Here is a 21,855-nt window from a genome sequence, read left to right on the forward strand (position 1 = left end):
ACCCTTGCGATCCCTGTATCCTCGGGTAAACGGGGAATCGAGTCCCTTATTCGTCTCTCGTTATGGCGGCGGCGGCGGGCCCCATTCCGCCCATCTTCCTCTTCCACCTCCCTCCATTCATTATCTCCCATTTCTCTACTAACCTTCCTCTTCCGGCGTGTGGAGGTGAGCCGGCGTGCCATCCGACCGATGATAATATACCCTTGCGATCCCGGTATCCTCGGGTAAACGGGGAATCGAGTCCCTTATTCATCTCTCGTTCGGCAACGACAACAAACCTCATTCCGCCCATCTTTTTCTACACTCTTCCTCCCAGTCTTTTATCTCTTCATCCCTATTAACACACCTTTTTCTGCGGCGTGTGGGGGTCAGCTATCGTGCCACCCGACCGATGATATACCCTTGCGATCCCAGTATCCTCGGGTAAACGGGGAATCGAGTCCCCTATTCATCACTCGCTCTGGCGGCGGCAGCAGACCCCACTCCGCCCTTATCTCTTTCCCTTCTCACTTCTCCCTAACCTAACTACTCCAGGTGTCAGAGCGGCATCACCCCTTCTCCCACTAACTGACGTCCCCCTACCAAATTTGCCCTTTTAATCGTTCTTTTCATCTCCACAGCAGGCTGATAACTCCAGGACGTACCAGAACATCAGGATCTCCAGCACGAGCCAGCAAGCAAAGGAGATGGCAGACACCACCAGCTTCACTCATCACATTCATCTATTTACAAATAAAAGTTGCACATCCCCCTCTCACCAACCTCGCAAATAAAGTTATACCATTATCCCCCAACCCCCAATAATTTCACCAAATCTACTACTATCCGTGGTTCGGAACCCACGTAAAACTGTAGGTCCCTCCGCTATACGGATGTACTTCTCACTCCATCCTCTCTATTTGTCATCCTATTTCCTTCTACTGCACCATATTCAATTTTCCTCCTTCACGGTGTTTTTTGGTTGCTAAGGGACTCCAGTATTTTGCCGCCATTTCCGTACAGGTGCGGGGCCATCTTTCGCTGCGTGGGCGGTCTGGCGCTTGCGTGTGCTTGGTGTTGGTGCGGTTTCCTTGTCTCCACCTGACCCGGCCCTCAAGATTCAAGAAAAGAAAGAAAAGTAGAGTGATACTTTACTAAAATCCATCTTGCGCCTGGGTCAAGCCCCAATGACCTTATTCTCCTACTAAAGCTCCCTTCTTATCACCCACCTATTCTTCCACTATCCCCACTTCCCCCCTCCGCCTTTTCTATCTATATTCGATTCGATTCGTGCCTCGAAACATGGACATAAGATTGAAAATAAGGAGCGTAACTTGGGCGTTCCCATGTATTTTCAATAGGCGGTCGGCAATGTTTTGGGTGTTAGGGGGGATAGGGGGAGCAGCCGACCAATAGCGCGCTCGCTTCACTTTTGTGACGTCATGCAGCCTTCTGTTATAAAACCTCCTTGGGCAGCACTCTGGCAATCCAGTGGGGTTTATTTATTTATTTATTTTTATTTTTTTATTATTATTTCTTGTTGCCTTTGGTCAGTTTCTCCTCTTGCTTAAAAAAATCAGATGTCATCGTTGAAAAAATCCATTATATTTCTGTATCCTCATAAGCTATGTAAATATTCGTTTTAGTATAATGTAGCATATTATAATGTGAAGTATCATAAGGTGAAGTGACCGTCCCGTGTTGAAGATGGTGCGCGCTAGAGTCGAGGCAGCTTGGCCAAAATAACCCGCCAGGTAGCCCATTGAGTTAGTCACTTTATCTTGCACGGTTTCCTTGCACCTTCCCATACTCCGTTGACCTTTGCCATGGCTTCCCACGATGTGCTCAGCCTTTCCCTGGGTGAGTCACAGAATCTATTGTTCGTAACAATGCAAATATGACACGAGTTTACGTTTCCTTAACTATTGTAACTGAAGGAACTTGTTATAGTTTTCATTTTCTTATTTTCTGTAAAAGCTTTCAAATATGTGTGATTCGTTTGCCAGATTCACGTAGGCTTCTATATGAGTATTTGTGTTAATTTTCTGTTTTCGATTCACTCATGAAACGGTGAATTGTATTTTTTTTTTTTTTTTTTGTGTGTGTGTGTGTGTGACGGATGAAGTGTTATAGAGCTTGTAGAGCTGCGTCTTGACAATGAGCTTGTTGCTTCTGGCTCGTGTAGTATTTTTTCAGGTTTTCCTTTGCGCCCTGCTGTTATCTGATGATCTTTACCAATGAACAGATTATTACCTTACCCTAGGCCACAAATACATTCTGATTTGGTAATTTTACAGTGTTATAAACAACATGGCCTTTATTATTCTCATCGTATAGAGCTTCTTTTTTAAGTAAAAGTACCTATTTGTGATGGAAATAGAGTACAGATTTGTTCAAAACCAGTTGAAAACTATCAGAAGTAAATAGTTTCATCCTCAAGTGAAAGTATGGTGTAAGACTAAATTTACCATTGATTTTAATGTTTGTCATTTTTTTTTTTTTTTTACCAGACTTATTCCAGATGAATCTTTTTATGGTAGTTTTGACTTGTTAGGAATTATTCCCCCCCCCACAAATCATCACTTTAGTTTTTACGCCCTCCCTCTCATCTCCTGAGAAAGTACTGTTTTACAGTGAAAATGTGTAGTGCTGGAGACACTTAATATTAAGTTCGTAATAAGATTATAAATGTAACTACGACACACGTGGGACATCAGACTGTATTGTGACCATCATATCACATACAGACATACCGTATTGGTACGGTCTGAGAGAGAGAGAGAGATAGGGTAATCAGCCATGAATTGAAAATACTAAATTCAATTAGAAGTCTTAACACAAATTTTTCACTCCAGTCGGCAGAGGGAGAACTTAGCTGTTCGGAAAAATGTCTTTCATTAATGTAACGCCAATAGTAATGTCAATGAAATAATTTTTAATTATGTCCATGCCAATCCTATTGTGATGACTGCTAATAATTGTGAACCTGTGAGAGAATGTACTGTGGGAATGTTCCCACACTACCATCTCCGTTCTTCATCCAAGCAGGTCAGTTGTGTGTGTTGCTCCTGTAAAATTAACTTAACTTTTATATGAAACATGGTGCTTATACACATATATTATTTAATTACTTATTCAGTACCATCTCCGTTCTTTGTCTCAGCAGATGGCAGTGACTATCCTCTCTGTGCTCAATATCCTGTGTGTGTTTTGTTAGGCTAATGTTTGCAGTGATTCCCAACCGTGGCTCTGCAGAACCACCTGGGGTTCCGTGAGAAACCCGTAAAATATTGATGTGCTATTACAAAATGACTGATCTTAATTCATAATTCATAATTCCTACTCAGCAACACATTACAAACACTTTCAAAACACCAACATACTTGTATGTGTCAGGTAGTACCATGTATATAGCATGTATATATACCATGTATATAGTCATGAGCTTGTTACCAAGAAAACGAAAAATCACACTATTGCAAAAAGCCTAATAATGCCTGCTTGCAAAATAATTTTGAGAACAATGCTAGGTGAAGAAGCTGAAAGTGAAATAAGCAAGGTTCCTGTTTCTGAAAATACAATCAGTTGGCATGTGGATGACCTGTCCAACAATATTTCTGGTATTTTATCTGAAATATTGCAAAATTACAACTTTGTTCTCCAGGTTGATGAGTCAATTGATATAACTATTAAAGCTCAGCTTCTGGCATTTGTGCAATTTGAAAATGAAGGTGAAATAATGGAAAGTAATTTTTGCAGTAAATGACTGCCAGAAACTACCAAAGACCACGACATTTTCAACATCTTGTCTTTTTACCTGGAATCTTGTGGTTTGTCTTGGAACCGATGCATTGGGATCTACACTGATGGTGCTCCCTCAATGGTTGACTCAGTACAAGGCTTTGTATCATGCATGAAAGAAAAAAAACCTGAAGTCAACAACTCATTGATTTCTCCACCAAGAAGTTCTGGTTTCAAAAACAATTGGGGATGATTTAAAGCAAGTCCTTGATACAACTGTGAATATGGTCAACTTCACAAAACAGTGCCCTCTGAAGTCTCGCATGTTTGTAAGGTTGTGTGAAAACATACAAAAAGATCATGTGATACTTCTCCTGCACAGAGTCTCGATGGCTTTCAAGAGGTAAAGTTTAGACAAGGGTATTCAAGCTAAGACAGGAACTGCTGCTTTTCTTCAAAGAGAATAGTAAAACCAGTTTCTGTGAATGTCTTGAATCTACAAACTGGCAAATGAAACAAGCATAATTAGCAGATATTTAGCAGCATTTAAATAACTTGAACACCAGCATGCAGGGTGTGAAGGAAAACATTCTGACTTCCACAGACAAGCTTGCATTTAAGAATAAACTTGCTGTTTGGAAAAAGCACCTTTCAAGAGGAAACATCGAAATGTTTCCACTCCTACTTCAAGTCCAAACTCAGACTGAATATGAAAATGTCATTCCATTCATTACAAGTCATTTGGAATCACTGTCAGAAAAGCTTCATAAATAAATACTTCCCCCCCTCCTTGTCATCAGATACATATGACTGGGTGAGAAACCCCTTCACTGAGTTCTCACCAAGTACAGAAAACCTACTTGGTCTGCAAGAAGAGGAAGAACTGAGTGAACTATAATGTGATCAAACCTTGAAAATGAAATTTAATGAAATATCACTTGACAAGTTTTGGATTTCAACAAAGCAGGAGTAGCCTGTCATCTCAGGGAAAGCATTGGATGTTTTACTCCAGTTTTCAACTTCTGACCTTTGTGAACAAGCTTTCTCATGCCTGACTGTCATTAAAAGTAAATCAAGAAATTGTCTTCTGTTTGTCGAAGAAGAACTGCATGTGTGTCTATAAAAAATTTGGCCAAGAATTTCATAGATAAGTAAAGAGAAACAAGCCCAAGTGTCACACTGAAGGTAAGCAAGTTTTAACATTATTGACGTATTAGTGTGAACTCTCTTGTTATGTAATTGCAGATTTCACATGAATTATGTTACTCAAGAATTTTTCTTAAAAAAAAAACTTTTTTATATAAATATATACCTTGCCTGTTTTACCCTTCATGCAGGGTATAGCATAGACCATTTCTGGTCTTTCATAGGAAGCACACTACACACACACACACACACACACACACACACACACACACACACACACACACACACACACACACACACACACACACACACACACACACACACGGTAGCTCAGTGGTTAGAGCGCTGGCTTCACAAGCCAGAGGACCGGGGTTCGATTCCCCAGCCGGGTGGAGATATTTGGGTGTGTCTCCTTTCACGTGTAGCCCCTGTTCACCTAGCAGTGAGTAGGTACGGGATGTAAATCGAGGAGTTGTGACCTTGTTGTCCCGGTGTGTGGTGTGTGCCTGGTCTCAGGCCTATCCGAAGATCGTAAATAATGAGCTCTGAGCTTGTTCCGTAGGGTAACGTCTGGCTGTCTCGTCAGAGACTGCAGCAGATCAAACAGTGAAGTGAAACACACACACACACACACACACACACACACACACACACACACACACACACACACACACACACACACACACACGCTTCAAAATATTGGCCTTGCATTCCACTACCTAGATGAAGGAATGATGAAGATATTATGTACCTTAATAAGACCCCAGTTAGAATATGCAGCTTGTGTCTGGTCACCGCATATGAAGAAAAATGTGAAGAAGGTAGAAAGGATACAGAGGCTGGTAACAAGGATGGTACCAGGACTCAGGGAGTTAGACTATGAGGAAAGACTGAGGAAGCTGGGGCTGACCACATTAGAAGAGAGAAGAACAAGAGGAGACATGATAACTATGTATAAATTGGTGAACAAGATTGACATACTGGACAGAGAGTTGATAAAGGTGACCACAAGTAATCATCTCCAAGGACATGGAAAAAAGCTAATAAAAGACATCTGTCTAAATGACGTGAGAAAATACAGTTTCCCGCATCGTAGCATTGATAAGTGGAATAAACTGAGCAGTGATGTCGTTGACTCGGTGTGTGTCAATCATATGAAAAAGAGATATGACAGGAATGGACAAGGAGACAGGACACAGAGAGCTTAGCTCGGGCCCTGTAATACACAAATAGGTAAATACACACACACACACACACACACACACACACACACACACACACACACACACACACACACACACACACACACACACACACATACACACACACCCACACTGCCAGACCGCCGAGCTGACAAGACGTCGGAGAGGGGGCTCCAGCTACGGCATCAAACGTGAATATACAGGGTCCGAGCAGTAATAAGAATGTCTCTATGGTCCAATGAGGTGATGAGTGGGGGAAAGTGAGGAGTGTCGCAAAATAGGAAGAGGTGAAGTGTGTAAAAAGTTTGTTTGTGCGGTCATCAACCCGCAAACAGCTGATACCCGTAAACATGGCAGAAGCGACAAGGAATTCGTTTGTGGGTGTTTTGGATTCTGGATTCCCCAGGACTGAGGGAGGTGAGTTTAGACAGAAGAATCGAGAATATGGAGAAAAGAATTAGAACAATAGTGGTAATAGAGGAAAAGTTGGATAGAGTCCTAAGAGAAAATGAGGCCTTCCATAAGGAAGTCATAATGCTTACCAGGGAAAATGCCAAATTGTTGACACAAAAGCTGGAATTGGAAAGTAACAATGCGCTCCTGGGGAAACAGTGTCAGGAATTAAATGTAAAAATAACCGAGATGGAAAGAAAACTAAAAGAAGGAGATGAGAATAGTAAACAAAGAGACACTAGGCTGGAGGAGGTGAAAAAATAACAATGAAGAAGTGCATAACAGTTTTAGAAAAATAATTAACAGCAAGAAAAAGAAAAGAGTGAGTTGGCCCAATGGGAGATTGTTAAAGTTTTACAGCAAGGAGACAATGGTGAGAAACATTGCAGAAAAGAAAAAGTGTGTGGTAGTGAGTGGATTAAAGGAAGATAATATAAGAAACTGGCAGGAGAGGAAAATTAAGGAGGAAGAGAAGATTAAGACCATGCTGAATAAGATCTTGGAAGAAGAAAATGCATTTGGAGAAGTTGAGGAATATATGAGATTGGGAAAGTATGAAGAATGAAAGTCTAGAGCCATGAAGATAACATTAAAATCCCAAGTAGCTGCTGAGCATGTATTGAGAAATGCATGGAAGCTGAAAAATTCTCAAGAGACAAACATGATTTATGTAAGAAGAAATATGCCGCAGGAGGAAAGGACTAAGATGAGAGAAACGGTGACAAAGGTGAAAGAGAGGAATGAGGCAAGAACAGAAGAAGAGAAGAAGTTTTTTTGGAAAATAAGAAACGACAAAGTGTGGAAGTGGTGGACAAAAGAGAGGGAGTAAAAGACCAGACAAAGGAGCAGCTAAGGAAGAAAGACATGAGTATCATAATTATACTAACATAGACGGCTTCCTATCAAAAAGATTAGAGTGTATGGACATGGAGTAGGCAGTAGTCACCTGCCGCCCGGTGGAATACTCCAGGAGAGGTACTTACGGGGATGTAGGCAGTGCTGCAGACTGAGTGATTCCCCGTGTCCTCTCTTCCCGGTTCCCTTTGTGGTCTCATTTATACAATTGAGCAGCTGCAGCCTGCCCTCTAAAGACAACTTCTACTACTTCCTACACTACACTACAACACCTTACACTTTTACACTCTCTTCAAATCAAAATTTAATAATGGCTTCACCACGCCCTGCCTCGAGTCCCCTCTGGGAGGGACCATAAATGTCCCCAGGTCGGACTGCCCCTCTGCTGTCGACCTTGGGTGTCTTGACACTTCATCTAATACTTTCACTATCAATTTCTGCAACATTCGTGGCCTTCGTTCTAATTTTCAATCTGTGGAACACCACCTCTCCTCTACTAAACCTCATCTTCTCTTCCTAACGAAACACAGTTGTCTGTGACTACTGACAGCAGCCCTTTTCTGTTCCCTCCTACTTGCTCTATCCTCATTTTCAATCCAAAGCTGGATGTTGCGCATACGTGCGTAACGACACCACTTGCTCTCGTGCCCACAATCTTGAATCTTCAGAATTTTCTACCATCTGGCTAAGACTTCAATGTCACTCTCTAACTAAATTCATCTGTGCTGTATACCTCTCACCTAATTCCTCTGACTATGTAAAATTCTTTGACTATTTGACTTCCAAGGTGGAGCACATCTTATCTCACTTTCCTTTTGCTGAGATCTCCATTTTAGGGGATTTCAATGTTCACCACCAGCTTTGGCTTTCATCTTCTTTCACTGACCAACCTGGTGAACAAACCTTCAACTTTGCTATCCTTCATGACCTAGAGCAGCTAGTGCAGTTCCCTACCCGTATTCCTGACCGCCTTGGAGACACGCCCAACATTCTTGATCTTTTCCTAACCTCCAACCCTTCTGCTTACTCTGTTAAACTTTCCTCTCCGTTGGGCTCCTCCGACCACAATCTAATTTCCGTTACCTGTTCTATCACATCAGTGCAGCCTCAGGACCCGCCTAAGCGGAGGTGCTTCTGGCATTTTAACTCTGCTAAGTGGGAGGAACTAAGGCAGTACTATTCTGATTTCCCTTGGGATGATTATTGTTTTCATGTCAGAGATCCTTCTCTTTGTGCCGAGCGCATAACAGAGGTGATTATCTCTGGCATGGAGCTATACATTCCTCATACTTTCTCTAACCCTAAAGCTAAAAAGCCTTGGTTTAACTCTGCTTGTTCTCGTGCTGTCAATGATAGAGGCGGCTCACAAACGGTTCCGTAGCCATCCAACTGCTGAAACTCATGCCCTATATATTTCTGCCCGTAATCATGCCAAATCTATTCTCCAACTTACTAAAAACTCTTTCATCAATAGAAAATGTCAAAGTCTTTCCAATTCTAACTCCTCTCGAGATTTCTGGCATCTAGCCAATAATATCTCTAACAACTTTACTTCTTCGTCTTTCCCTCCTTTACTTCATCCAGATGGCTCTACAGCTGTCTCTTCTTTTCTAAAGCTGAACTCTTCGCTCAAACCTTTGCTACCAACTCAACTTTGGATGATTCTGGGCATATTCCTCCTACTCCTCCACCCTCTGACTACTTCATCCCTAAAATTAAAATTCTTTATAAAGACGTTTTCCTGGCCCTCTCTGGCCTTGATTCTCGGAAGGCTTACGGTCCGGATGGAGTCCCTCCTGTTGTTCTCAAAAACTGTGCTTCGAACTCGCTCACTGCCTGGTCAAACTCTTTCATCTGTGTCTCTCTACTTCTATTTATCCTTCTTGCTGGAAGTTTGCTCACATTCAACCTGTCCCTAAAAAGGTGACCACTCCAATCCTTCTAACTACCGCCCTATAGCTTTGATTTCCTGCCTTTCTAAAGCCTTTGAGTCTATCCTTAATAGGAAGATAATGAGGCATCTATCAGCTCACAACCTTCTCTCTGATTGCCAGTATGGTTTCCGTAAAGGCAGATCTACTGGTGATCTTCTTACTTTCCTAACTGAATCTTGGTCATCCTCTTTTAGGGACTTCGGTGAAACCTTTGCTGTCGGCCTTGACATATCGAAAGCCTTCGATAGAGTCTGGCACAAATCTTTAATTTCTAAACTACCCTCCTACGGATTCTATCCTTCTCTCTGTACCTTCATCTCCAGTTTCCTTTCCGATCGTTCTATTGCTGCTGTAGTAGACGGTCACTGTTCTTCCCTAAAACTATCAACAGTGGTGTTCCACAGGGTTCTGTCCTATCACCCACTCTCTTTCTATTATTCATCAATGATCTCCTAAATCTGACTCAATGCCCTATCCACTCCTATGCTGATGATACCACCTTGCATTATTCAACAGCGTTCAACAGACGCCCAACCCAACAACAATTAAATGACTCAAGGCGAGATGCTATAGGACGCCTAACTTCTGATCTTTCACTTGTTTCTGATTGGGGCAGAGAAAACCTGGTTTTGTTCAATGCCTCAAAAACTCAATTTCTACAACTATCTACTCGACATAACCTTCCAGACAACTATCCTCTCTTCTTCAATAACACTCAACTTCCCTCTCCTCTACATTAAACACACTCGGTCTATCCTTCACTAAAAATCTAAACTGGAAATTTCACATCTCTACTCTTGCTAAATCAGCTTCCAAGAAGTTAGGTGTCCTGTGGCGTCTTCGTCCATTTTCTCTCCCTCCCAGCTGCTTGCTCTGTACAGGGCCTTATCCGCCCGTGTATGGAGTATGGCTCTCATGTCTGGGGGATCCACACACAGCTTTACTAAACAAGGTGGAATCTAAAGCTTTTCGTCTTATCAACTCTTCTCCTCTAACTGACTGTCTTGATTCTTTAAGTCACCGCCGCAATGTTGCATCTTTATCTGTCTTCTACCGCTGTTTTCATGCTGTCTGCTCTTCTGAACTTGCTAACTGCATGCCTTCCCCCTCCTGCGGCCTCGCTGCACAAGACTCTCTACTTCTTCTCATCCCTATTCTGTCCATCTTCCTAATGCAAGAGTTAACCAGTATCTTCACTCCTTCATTCCCTACACTGGTAAACTCTGGAACTCTCTACCTGTGTCTGTATTTCCACCTGCCTATGACTTAAACTCTTTCAAAAGAGGAGTGTCAAGACACCTCTTACGTTAACTGGACCCTCCTTTTAGATTTTTTTGTTTTTTCTCTTTCTCCTACTTTCCTCTTAACAGGGCCTGGCAACCAGCGGGATTTTTTTTTTTCCAACACTTTGTTTTCCCTTGGCCAGTGCCCTTGTAATGTAAAAAAAAAAAAAAAAAAAAAAAAAAATCTAATAAGGGATAAACCAGATATTATGTGTATAGTGGACACTGAATTGAGACGGAATATACAAATAGATTGGTTTGGAGGGGGAAATTATAGAATGTGGAGAAAAGATAGAGTGAATAAAAGTGGAGGTGGAACAATTGTGTTAACAAGAAAAGACTTAATAGTGCAAAATGTGTGCCTTGGAGGAGACGAGGAGGAAGTGGTGGGTGTGGTGGTGACTGGTGGAAGGCAAGATATCAATATTGTAACTGTGTATGTATGAACAGTATAATAGTATGGTGGAAAGCACATTGGAAAGAATGAGAAATGAAGCTGCAAAGAAAGCAAAAATGGTTATAGTTGGAGATTTCAACTGTAAAGACATCAATTGGGAAGAATTTGAAGTGGGGAATGGTGGAGAATGGGGTGAGCAGCTATTAAATTATGCGGTGGGAAATTTGATGACACAATAGGTGAGGCATCCAACAAAGGGAAGGAGAGGTGATGCCCCGTCGAGACTGGACTTGATATTCACAAAAGGAGTAATTCTAGAAAATGAGATTGAGCATGAGTGTCCTTTGGGGAAGAGTGATCATGAATTATTGAAATTTGAGGTAAAGGTGGGGTTCAGCAAAGATACAAGGAGGAATGCCTAAATTATGCTAAGGGAACATATAAGGAGTTGAGAAATTATTTTGGAAATGTGGATTGGTCCGAAATGTACCAGGAAACAAACATGCAGTTAAAATATGAAAAATTTATGGAAATATATAGTGAGGCTGCAGAGAACTTTGTGCCAAAATATATTAAGAAAAACTTAAAGGGAGATCAATGGTTTAACAAAACCTGTGACAAGGCAAAAAGGGAGAAGGAAAAGGCATGGGAAAAATACAAGAGAAATAATGAGGAAGTGGAGAGAGAAGCATATAGGAATGCAAGAAATAAATATATTCAAGTGAGAAGAAGGGCACAACAAGAATTTGAACAGAGAATAGTGGAGAATTGTGAAAGGGATCCCAAAATGTGTTATAAATTCATCAATGGTAAATTACAGAAAAAAGAAACAGTTGATAAATTAAAGGTTGGAGATTACATATATGAAGATACAAGTGTCATTGTTGAAAAATTGAATGAGAATTTCTGCAAAGTATTCACAGAAGAAACACAATTCAATCGACGGAGGTTACCTGTGACAAGATGGATGCAAGAAATTATAGTAACAAAGTGACATTGCAAAAGTTTTGAGTCAGTTAGATGTTAACAAGGCAATGGGACCAGATGGTGTGTCTGGAAGAATGTTAAAAGAATGTCAAGAGCAGTTGCTAGATCCAATTTTAGATTTAACAAGAACATCTATCAACACGGGACAGGTGCCAGTAGAATGGAAAAGGGCAAATGTAGTACCAATTTACAAAAGTGGATGTCGCATGGAACCATTGAATTATAGACCTGTTTCATTGACCAGCATTATGCGTAAGATATGTGAAGAAGTGATCAAAACCAAGTGGTGCGAGTTCCTGGAAAACGAAGAAATATTAAGTGAGAAACAGTTTGGCTTTAGAAAAGGGAAATCGTGTGTATCATATTTGCTGTGTTTCTACTCAAGAGTGGTCGATATTTTACAAGAGAGGGATGGATGGGTTGATTGTGTATACTTACACCTAAAAAAAGCATTTGATAAAGTACCACATAACAGATTGATGTGGAAGTTAAGTAGTATTGGAGGAATAAGGGGAAATCTGACAGAGTGGATGAGAAATTATTTGACAGGTAGAGAAATGAGGACGGTAGTGAAGGGAGTGAAGTCAGAGTGGAGGAAGGTAACCAGTGGAGTTCCCCAAGGTTCGGTGCTTGGTTCCATCATGTTCCTGATCTATATAAGTGACATACCAGAGGGAGTGAGAAGTTATATGAATATGTTTGCAGATGATGCAAAGATTATGAGGAGAATGAGGAATATGCATGACTGTAATATACTGCAGAAGGACTTGGACAAAATATATGAATGGAGCAGGACGTGGCAAATGGAATTCGACACCAACAAAAGCTGTGTAATGAGAATGGGTAGAAGTAAATATAGACCACATAAGGACTACCAGCTGGGGGGAAGACTATAATTGAAGTCAGTGAAGAAAAAGACTTGGGAGTGACTGTACAGAGTAATCTGTCTCCAGAAAAGCACATTAATAGAATATTTGGAAAAATGTATAGCATGCTCCTAAGTATAGGATGGGCATTTAATTACCTGGACGGGAACATGATAAAGGAAATATTGACCACCCTGATTAGGCCACAGTTGGAATATGCATCAGTAATTTGGTCACCATACATGAAGAAACATGTCAAGAAACTGGAAAGCGTACAGAGGTTAGCAACAAGAATGATAGCAGACTTTAAGGAGGTACCGTATGAGGAGAGGTTAAATAGGCTGGAATTAAGCATGTTGGAAGAAAGAAGAGTCAGAGGGGATATGATAACAATGTTCAAAATAGTACATGGAGTGGACATATTGGATAGGGAGAACCTGATCATGATGGCATCCAGTAATTACCTAAGAGGACACCCTAAGAAAATACTGAAAGATTCCTGCACGAGCGACATCAAGAAGTATAGCTTTCCGTATCGGAGCATTGATGCATGGAACAAACTGAGCGTGGATGTGGTGTGTGCAGCGAGTGTCAGTCAAATGAAGGAAAAATTGGACAAGTGTGGACAAAGAGACAGGACATAGAGAGCTACGGCTCGAGCCCTGTAATCACAAATAGGTAACACACACACACACACACACACACACACACACACACACACACACACACACACACACACACACACACATTGAAACAAAACTGAAGAATGAGATACATGTCAACTTTAAAGAGAAAGGATATAATACCTGGAGGAGGGACTGGAAGAATAAAGGGGGAAGAGGAGTGTTAATAATGGTTCGTGATAACATTTGTGTGGAGGATGTGCAATATGGAGAGGACAAAGTGGAAGCATTGGGAGTAACAATCAGAACAAGATTTGAAGAAGAGAAAAATTAAAGTTACATATGTTCCACCAAAGACATACATGGGGATCAGAAGAGCATAAAGATATGCAAAGAGAGATGATAAAGTATCTGGGTAACATAAGAAGAGATAGAAGAATACTCTTAGTTTGAGACTTTAACTGTAAAAAAATAAACTGGGGAGAGATGGAAGTAATGGACAATGCTGGGCAGTGGAGTGAGAAAGTGTTACAGATGACTATAGTTAATACAATGGACCAGTGGGTAGAAGAGTCAACAAGATACAGGGGGGAAGAGGAACCATCGTTACTTGACCTAGTCTTTACAAAAAAAAAAACGGAGTTCCCTCCAATCATACAATACCTTAGTCCAATGGGAAAAAATTATCATGTGACATTAGAGATGCAAATGCAGGAGGGAGATGAAATAAGATACAGAAAGGACTATAAAGGAGAGAGATTAAATTATGCATGAGCAGATTTTGAAAAACTAAGGTGTTATTTTGCTGATATGAGTGGAGTAATATTATGTGCAGGAAGATTGTACAAGAGAAATATGACATTCTTACAGGAATACAATGAAGGAGTAAAAAAGTTTGTTCCTGTTTATAGAGTTCTGAAAAAAAAAAATACATGGTACAATGCTAGATGCTTACAAGCAAAAGAGGCAAAGGATAAAGCGTGGAAGAAACTTTTAAAGCAGGGAAATTACTATAATAGACGGCAGTACAAAGATACTAGAAATGAATATATTAGAGTAAGGAGAGAGGAAGAAAGAAAGTTTGAGAAAGATGTAGTGGATAAAAGCAACGATGAACCCAAACTTTTCTACATGTTTATAAATGGCAAAACAAGGAATAAGGAAACAATTGAAAAAATAATTAAAGAAGGAAAGACATATCAAACAGAGAAAGAAATGTGTGAAATAATGAATGAGAGCTTCAAAACAGTATTCACTGAAGAAGATGACTTCACAGAACCTAATAGGACATTGAATTGCTTAGGATTACAGGAAATTGCAGTTCATAAAGAGGATATTGGAAGATTACTGTACAAGTTGGAAGTCAGAAAAGCAATGGGGCCAGATGGTGTATCAGGCTGGGTGTTAAAAGAATGTAAAGAGCAATTACTGGAGCCAATTTGGGAAATAATTAAAAGTTCAATAAATGAAGGGAAAGTTCCACTAGAGTGGAAGAGAGCCAACATAATACTGATATTTAAAGGAGGAAAGGCAACTGAACCACTAAACTACAGACCAGTGTCACTTACAAGTGTTGTAGGGAAGTTATGTGAAATAATTATCCAAGAAAAATTGGTTAAATTTCTAGAAGAGCAAGTCATATCGAACAGACAATTTGGGTTCAGGACAGGGCGGTCATGTGTATCAAACTTATTAAGCTTCTACTCCAGGGTTTTTGCAGGACTTGAAAGCAGAGATGGATGGGTCGACACAGTATACTTGGACATTAAAAAGGCATTTGATAAAGTCCCTCACGGAAGACTTCTTTGGAAACTAGAGAACATAGGAGGAATGCTTGGAACCTTGCTCGAATGGACAAGAGATTATTTGAAAGATAGAGAAATGAGAACTGTGATCAGAGATACATACTCGTCTTGGAGTAAAGTAACTAGCGGGGTGCCACAAGGGTCAGTGTTAGCCCCCATTATGTTTCAAGTTTATGTAAACGACATTCACATTGGGGTAAACAGCTATATGAATTTATTCGCTGATGATGCAAAGTTGCTAAAAGTTATCAAAACCAGAGAGGACTGTATACTGCTACAGGAAGATTTAAATAAGATCTATGAATGGAGTAAGAAGTGGAAATTAGAGTTTAATGCCAAGAAATGTCACATATGGAACGAGGAAAGAGTAAGAGAAGACCAGTATGGAACTATCTGATAGGAGAGGAGCAAATAGCGAAGACTAAAGAGGAAGAAGATCTTGGAGTGATCATACAAGAAAATCTGATCCCTGATAAACACATAAATAAGATATTTGGACTATCATATAGGATGTTGACTAATATAAGAGTGGCATTTCATTACATGGATAAAGATATGATGAAAAAAATCATCACAAGCATGATACGTCCAAGGCTGGAATATGCAGCAGTGGTATGGTCTCCAAGTTCTAAAAAAGATATAAGAAAACTGGAAAGGATACAGAAAATTACTACAAAGATGGTGCCGGTATTAAAGGACCTCACATAGGAAGAACGACTGAAGAAAATGGGATTGCCAACCTTACAAGATAGAAGAGAATGCGGGGACCTAATAACAATGTATAAGATAGTAAATGATATTGAAAAGATAGACAAAGAAAACCTGGTGCTGTTGGCAGAAGAGGATGGAAGGACAAGAGGACATGAAAAGAAGATCAGGATCAGGCAGTGTTTGAAGGATGTTGGAAAATACAGTTTTCCACACAGAACGGTGGAAAAATGGAATGCATTGGATAATGGAATTGTTGCAGCACATAGTGTGCATAACTTTTAAAAAAAATTAGATAAATGGATATATGGAGACAGGACACTATGAGCCTCGCTCAAACCCTGTACAATACAACTAGGTAAATACATAGTAAAAAACTGAGGAAGGAAAGATGTCTGAGAGATGTTAAAAAAATATAGTTTCCTGCAAAGATGTGTTGAGACTTGGAACAGTTTGAGTGAGGAAGTGGTATCAGCAAAGAGTGTGCATAGTTTTAAAGAAAAATTGGATAAGTGTAGATATGGAGACGGAGCCACACGAGCGTAAAGCCCAGGCCCTGTAAAACACACACACACGCACACACACACACACACACACACACACACACACCATGTAGTGTAGTGATTAGCACTCTCGACTCACAATCAAGAGGGCCGGGTTCGAGTCGAGTAAGCGGCGAGGCAAATGGGCAAGCCTCTTAATGTGTAGGCCCTGTTCACCTAGCAGTAAATAGGTATGGGATGTAACTCGAGGGGTTGTGGCCTCGCTGTCCCGGTGTGTGTTGTGTGTTGATGTGGTCTCAGTCCTACCTGAAGATGGGTCTATGAGCTCTGAGCTCGCTCCGTAATGGGGAAGACTGGCTGGGTGACCAGCAGACGACTGTGGTGAATTACACACACACACACACACACATACAAGCATGGCAGAACTGTTAAATAGTAAATTTCACTAAGGAATAAAATTCGAAAGACCACAGGGTAATAGAGAGACTGTCCATATGAAAGAGATTAAAGTAACCAAGCTTGAAACAAAAGAGTTCATGATGGAATTAGATGAAGAGAAGGCAATGGGACAGGATGAAGTCTCAGGCAGAATATTAAAAGAATGTAGTGAAGAACTAGCTAGTCGTATATACATCATAAAATGCTCAATAAAAAATGGAACAGTACCAGTAGAATGGAAAAAAGTTGAGGTGGTTGCTATATATCATAAGAAAGGAAGGAAGGAAGAACCTTTCAATTACAGACCGGTATCACTAACTTGTGTAATATGCAAGATGTGTGAAAGAGTAATAAAGAATCAATGGATCAAGTTTCTTGAAGACAACAAATTATTATCAAATAGCCAATTTGGTTTTAGAAAAGGTCAGCTGTATGTAACAAATTTACTGAGTTTCTACTCTAGAATAGTTGATAGAGTACAAGAGAGAGAGAGGGATGGATTGACTGTATTTATTTGGATTTAAAAAAGGCATTTGATAAAGTGCCACATGAAAGATTACTTTGGAAGTTAGAGGAGAAGGGTGGCTTAAAAGGAAGCACATTGAGATGAATGGAAAATTATTTGAGGGAGAAAGACATAAGGATGGTAGTTAAAGATATGAAGTCCAAGTGGAGAGCAGTAGAAAACGGAGTGCCACAGGGGTCAGTACTGGCACTAATACATTTTCTCATATATATAAACAACATGCTAGAGGGAGTGAACAGCTACATAAATCTGTTTGTGGACAATGCAAAACTGTGCAGAGTTATAAAGTAAAAAGAGGATTGTAAAATATTGGAGGAAGACCTAAATAAGATCTGGAAATGGAGTAAAAAGTGGGAGATGGAATTCAATGTGGACAAAAGCCATGTCATGGAAATGGGAAAGAGTGAAAGACGACCAGTGGGAATCTATAAGATGGGAGATGGAGTAGAACTAGAGAAAGTAAAAAAGGAAAAGGATTTGGGAGTGACGATGGAAGAAAACAATTAACTGGTAAGCCATATTGATAGAATTTTCAGAGAGACATATAATTTGCTAAGGAATATTGGAATAGCATTTCACTACACGAACAAAGAAATAATGAAGAAATTGATAAGTACTATAATAAGACCCAGATTGGAATATGCAGGATTTGTGTGGACCCCCCATGAAAAGAAACACTTAAGGAAATTGGAGAGACTACAAAAAATGGCTACAAGAATGGTTCCAGAATTTGAAGGGATGACGTATGAGGAGAGACTAAAGGCTATGGATCTACCAAACCTGGAACAGAGAAGGGAGAGAGGGGATCTGATACAAGTTTATAAATTGATTAACGGAATGGATCAAGTGGATAATGAGAAACTGATCCTGAGAGAAGAATATGACATTCGAAGCACAAGATCGCATACTAAAAAATTGAGGAAGGGAAGATGTCTGAGAGATGTTAAAAAAATTTATTTTCCCACAAAGATGTGTTAAGACTTGGCAAGTTTGAGTGAGGAAGTGGTGTCAGCAAAGAATGTGCATAGCTTTAAAGAAAAATTGGATAAGTGTAGATATGGAGACGGGGCCACATGAGTGTAAAGCCCAGGCCCTGGAAAACTACAACTAGGTAAATACACACACAGGATGGCTTGGCTGTTGGCCTTCTGCTCCCATAACACCACATACACATACAGGAGGGTAGGATTCCTAGCCTTCAGCTTTTGCCGGAATATAATTTCACAACTTCTTGATTTACATCTCGTACCTATTCCCTTTTAGGTGAACAGGGATTATTGTACTTAACTTAAAACACCCGTATTTTTTTTTTTTTTTTTTTTTTTTTTTTTTTACGTAGGGAGGAGGGCCAGCCAAGGGCAAAAAAAAGAAAGTTAGAAAAAAGCCCACTTGAGCGCTGGCTCTCCAAAGAGTACAAAAAGTGCCAATACCGTCAGCCAGAATTAGGGAAGCAAATGCCTCGATACCTCCCTCTTAAAAGAAGACAAGTTGTAGGAATTTGGAAATACAGATGCAGGGAGGGAGTTCCAGAGTTTACCAGTTAAAGGGATGAATGATTGAGTGTACTGGTTAACTCTTGCATTAGAGAGTTGGACAGAATAGGGATGAGAGGAAGAAGAAAGCCTTGTGCAGCGTGGCAGGAGGAGGGGAGGCATGCAGTTAGCAAGATCAGTAGAACAGTTAGCATGAAAATAGCGATAAAATATAGAAAGGGATGCAACATTTCGGCGGTGAGAAAGAGACTGAAAACAGTTAGTCAGAGGAGGGGAGTTGATGAGACGAAGAGCTTTCGATTCCACCCTATCAAGCAAAGCTGTGTGACTGGAACCCCCCCCTAAACATGCGAAGAGTACTCCATACAGGGATGGATAAGGCCCTTATACAGAGTAAGCAGTTGGAGGGGCGAGAAAAACTGACAGAGACGCCTCAGAACACCTAACTTCATAGAAGCTGTTTTAGCAAGAGATGAGATGTGAAGTTTCCAGTTAAGATTATGAGCAAAGGACAGACCGAGGATATTCATTGTGGAAGAGGAAGACAGTTGAGTGTCATTGAAGAAGAGGGGATAGTTGTCTGGAAGGTTGTGTCGAGTATACCACATATAGGGGTTCCGTGGAATAGGAAAAATTATTACAGGGTTTCCTCAAGGTGTAAACGTTGGGAATCACTGGTTTAATGAAAAATAGGAAAAGTGATATTATTGTGTTGAGCAGTGGTGTTGAAAGAGAACAGAGAAGGGGGAAGTGGCACCATTCGGTACATTTCTCCCTTAAACAGTGCATTACAGCCCCAAAGATAAGTTAGTGAGTTTTCTTATGAAGACAAGGAACTACAAAGTGATCGAGTCAAGTGTGTCACTGCGCAGGTGAAAAGAATAAAGTGTAGTGAGGTTGTGTGAAGTAGTAAGTTTGACTATGTAATTATTTTTCTTGTATTTACTCTGTGGTGAGTGATATATTCTTTTCCGGTGAACTGGGCTGTAAGTTGAAAAGGAACATAATTTTGGGGAGAAAGTTTCTCTTAATATTATTCATTCAGTTTATTTATTTATTTATTTTTTCTCTCTTAATTAGATTTATTGCAAAGTATTGTAAATTGTATTCTTATGTCAACCATTTAAAAATTATAACCAGTGCCTTAACCATCAGCTACAGGTACTATTTTTGTTAAAAATAATGCTCAAAATTTATAAAAGTTTGATAATTGTTTCATTCATTAAAAACACTTTCTCTTCCAAAATCTCCCGCATTACAAATGAAAATGCAAATTGATACAAAACAGACAACTGGCTAAACCAACCTAACCAGATATTTGATTTAACCAAACCTAACTTTGCTAACTTAACTCATGTAAAGTAATCAAGATATTGCTCACCAATGACAGCCATATTCCTCAGACTACAACAGAATCAATCTAATGCAGTTAAAATTATCTAATCAAAGCAAACTAGCTTAACCTAACTGACAATGTTAATAGATTAATATGAAGTTGTTACTTTACTTGTTTTATTAAATCTGGCAAACCACTGCAAGGGATTGATGGGACATCCACCGCAGACAGACCTCTTCCCTCAGACTAATTCATATATTTCAAATTATTTCTTCTCTCTCCATAGGATGTAATGAAATGCTCTTATTGGATTAATTAATTTGTATTTGTAACTGGACAATGGTTGCATTCTCAAACAAAAGAATCAATTACCATGATTAATTTTGCACTTGCACAACAGATATGATATAGACATAAATGTACAAACATGCTTTAATCAATATGGCTTTGAGTTTTTCAGTGTCTCCCAGTCCTTTACATGTGTAGGTGTGTCACTTGCCAGCATACCCATGGCAGTATGTGAGCTTGTTCTGCCCAAAAACATGTAAATCTCGAAAAAGAATATGGTCTGTGTGGTTTTGAGAGTTGTTAGCTTTGCCAGAGATAGAAAGGGGAATAAGGAGGGAGGCACAAATGAGAGCATGCATGGCAGCTCTTGTAAGTTGGTTGCAATATTCACATTCTAGGCCTGGTCATTACCATATGTCCTCGACTATAAGGCGACTGGGTATATAAGACGTCCCCCAAGGAAAAAGTTTAGGTTTTAAGCTATTATCGCTGTATAGGAATTTACACTTAGTTGCCACTAACCACCCAAACTTTATTTCAGTAAATACAAGGTAAATATATGTTATTTCATTGTAATAATTCATTGCGTTTATTATTATAAACTACTGTATTTTGTGTGATACTTTTGGTATAAGCTTCAAAATTAACATACTTGATATAGGTTATTTGCCAAGGCTTTGGTCCTGATTGCGTTTTTCCCTATAAGAAGTTAACTTCGCATCTCGATATTTCAAATCTTGATCAGTATTTTCGGCCCCAATTATGATCGAAATTCGAGATTCTACTGTGTATATATATATACAGGCAACCCCCACTTAATGAATAGGTTATGCTCCTAAAAAAAACGTTCGTTGCGTGAATTTTCGTTAAGCGAACCAATTATAACAAGTTTGACCCCTGACTTGAACTTCCATTGAGAATAAACAAAGTGAGAGTGCATCATAGTACAGTAAAAGGTTTAATGAAAGTAAAAATTATGAAGGTAAACATTTGAGCAGTTTAATTTAAGACTAAGTCATTAATATGTGCATTAATGTATTTATGTAAGTAACTTTATAATATTGATGATCTTAAATTTGTGAAGGGAGGGAGAGTGGAGCAGGAAAGACGCTAGCTGGCAACCTGTGAAATGTAAAGAAATGGCGCATCATTTTACCGCATACAAAATTTATGTACCACATTTCCACAAGGCTTTCCATTTTATCCATTGCAGAGTCACGAGTTTGGGTGGTTCTTTTAGCTTGCAAGGAAGATATGGTCTCACTAGCCTTCTTGATAGAGTCTGCTGACTT

At 39.8% G+C, this 21,855-nt stretch overlaps 1 protein-coding gene across 5 annotated transcripts in view; it reads left to right on the forward strand.

Moving 5' to 3' along the window:
* Nucleotides 1-1,686: 1,686 nt before the first annotated feature.
* The window catches only part of LOC123515132, a 110,451-nt gene continuing 90,282 nt past the window's right edge, over nucleotides 1,687-21,855 (forward strand). For 4 of the 5 annotated variants that reach the window (XM_045273588.1, XM_045273587.1, XM_045273586.1 and 1 more), the window contains exon 1: nucleotides 1,688-1,839. In XM_045273588.1, the coding sequence (XP_045129523.1) occupies nucleotides 1,806-1,839 (34 nt within the window). In that variant the 5' untranslated portion in view covers nucleotides 1,688-1,805. Of the gene's footprint in view, nucleotides 1,840-21,855 lie in introns of all 5 variants that reach the window. The other variant, XM_045273590.1, reaches the window with a different exon arrangement.

Source organism: Portunus trituberculatus, chromosome 38, assembly GCF_017591435.1.
Source record: "Portunus trituberculatus isolate SZX2019 chromosome 38, ASM1759143v1, whole genome shotgun sequence".
Taxonomy (NCBI): domain Eukaryota; kingdom Metazoa; phylum Arthropoda; class Malacostraca; order Decapoda; family Portunidae; genus Portunus; species Portunus trituberculatus.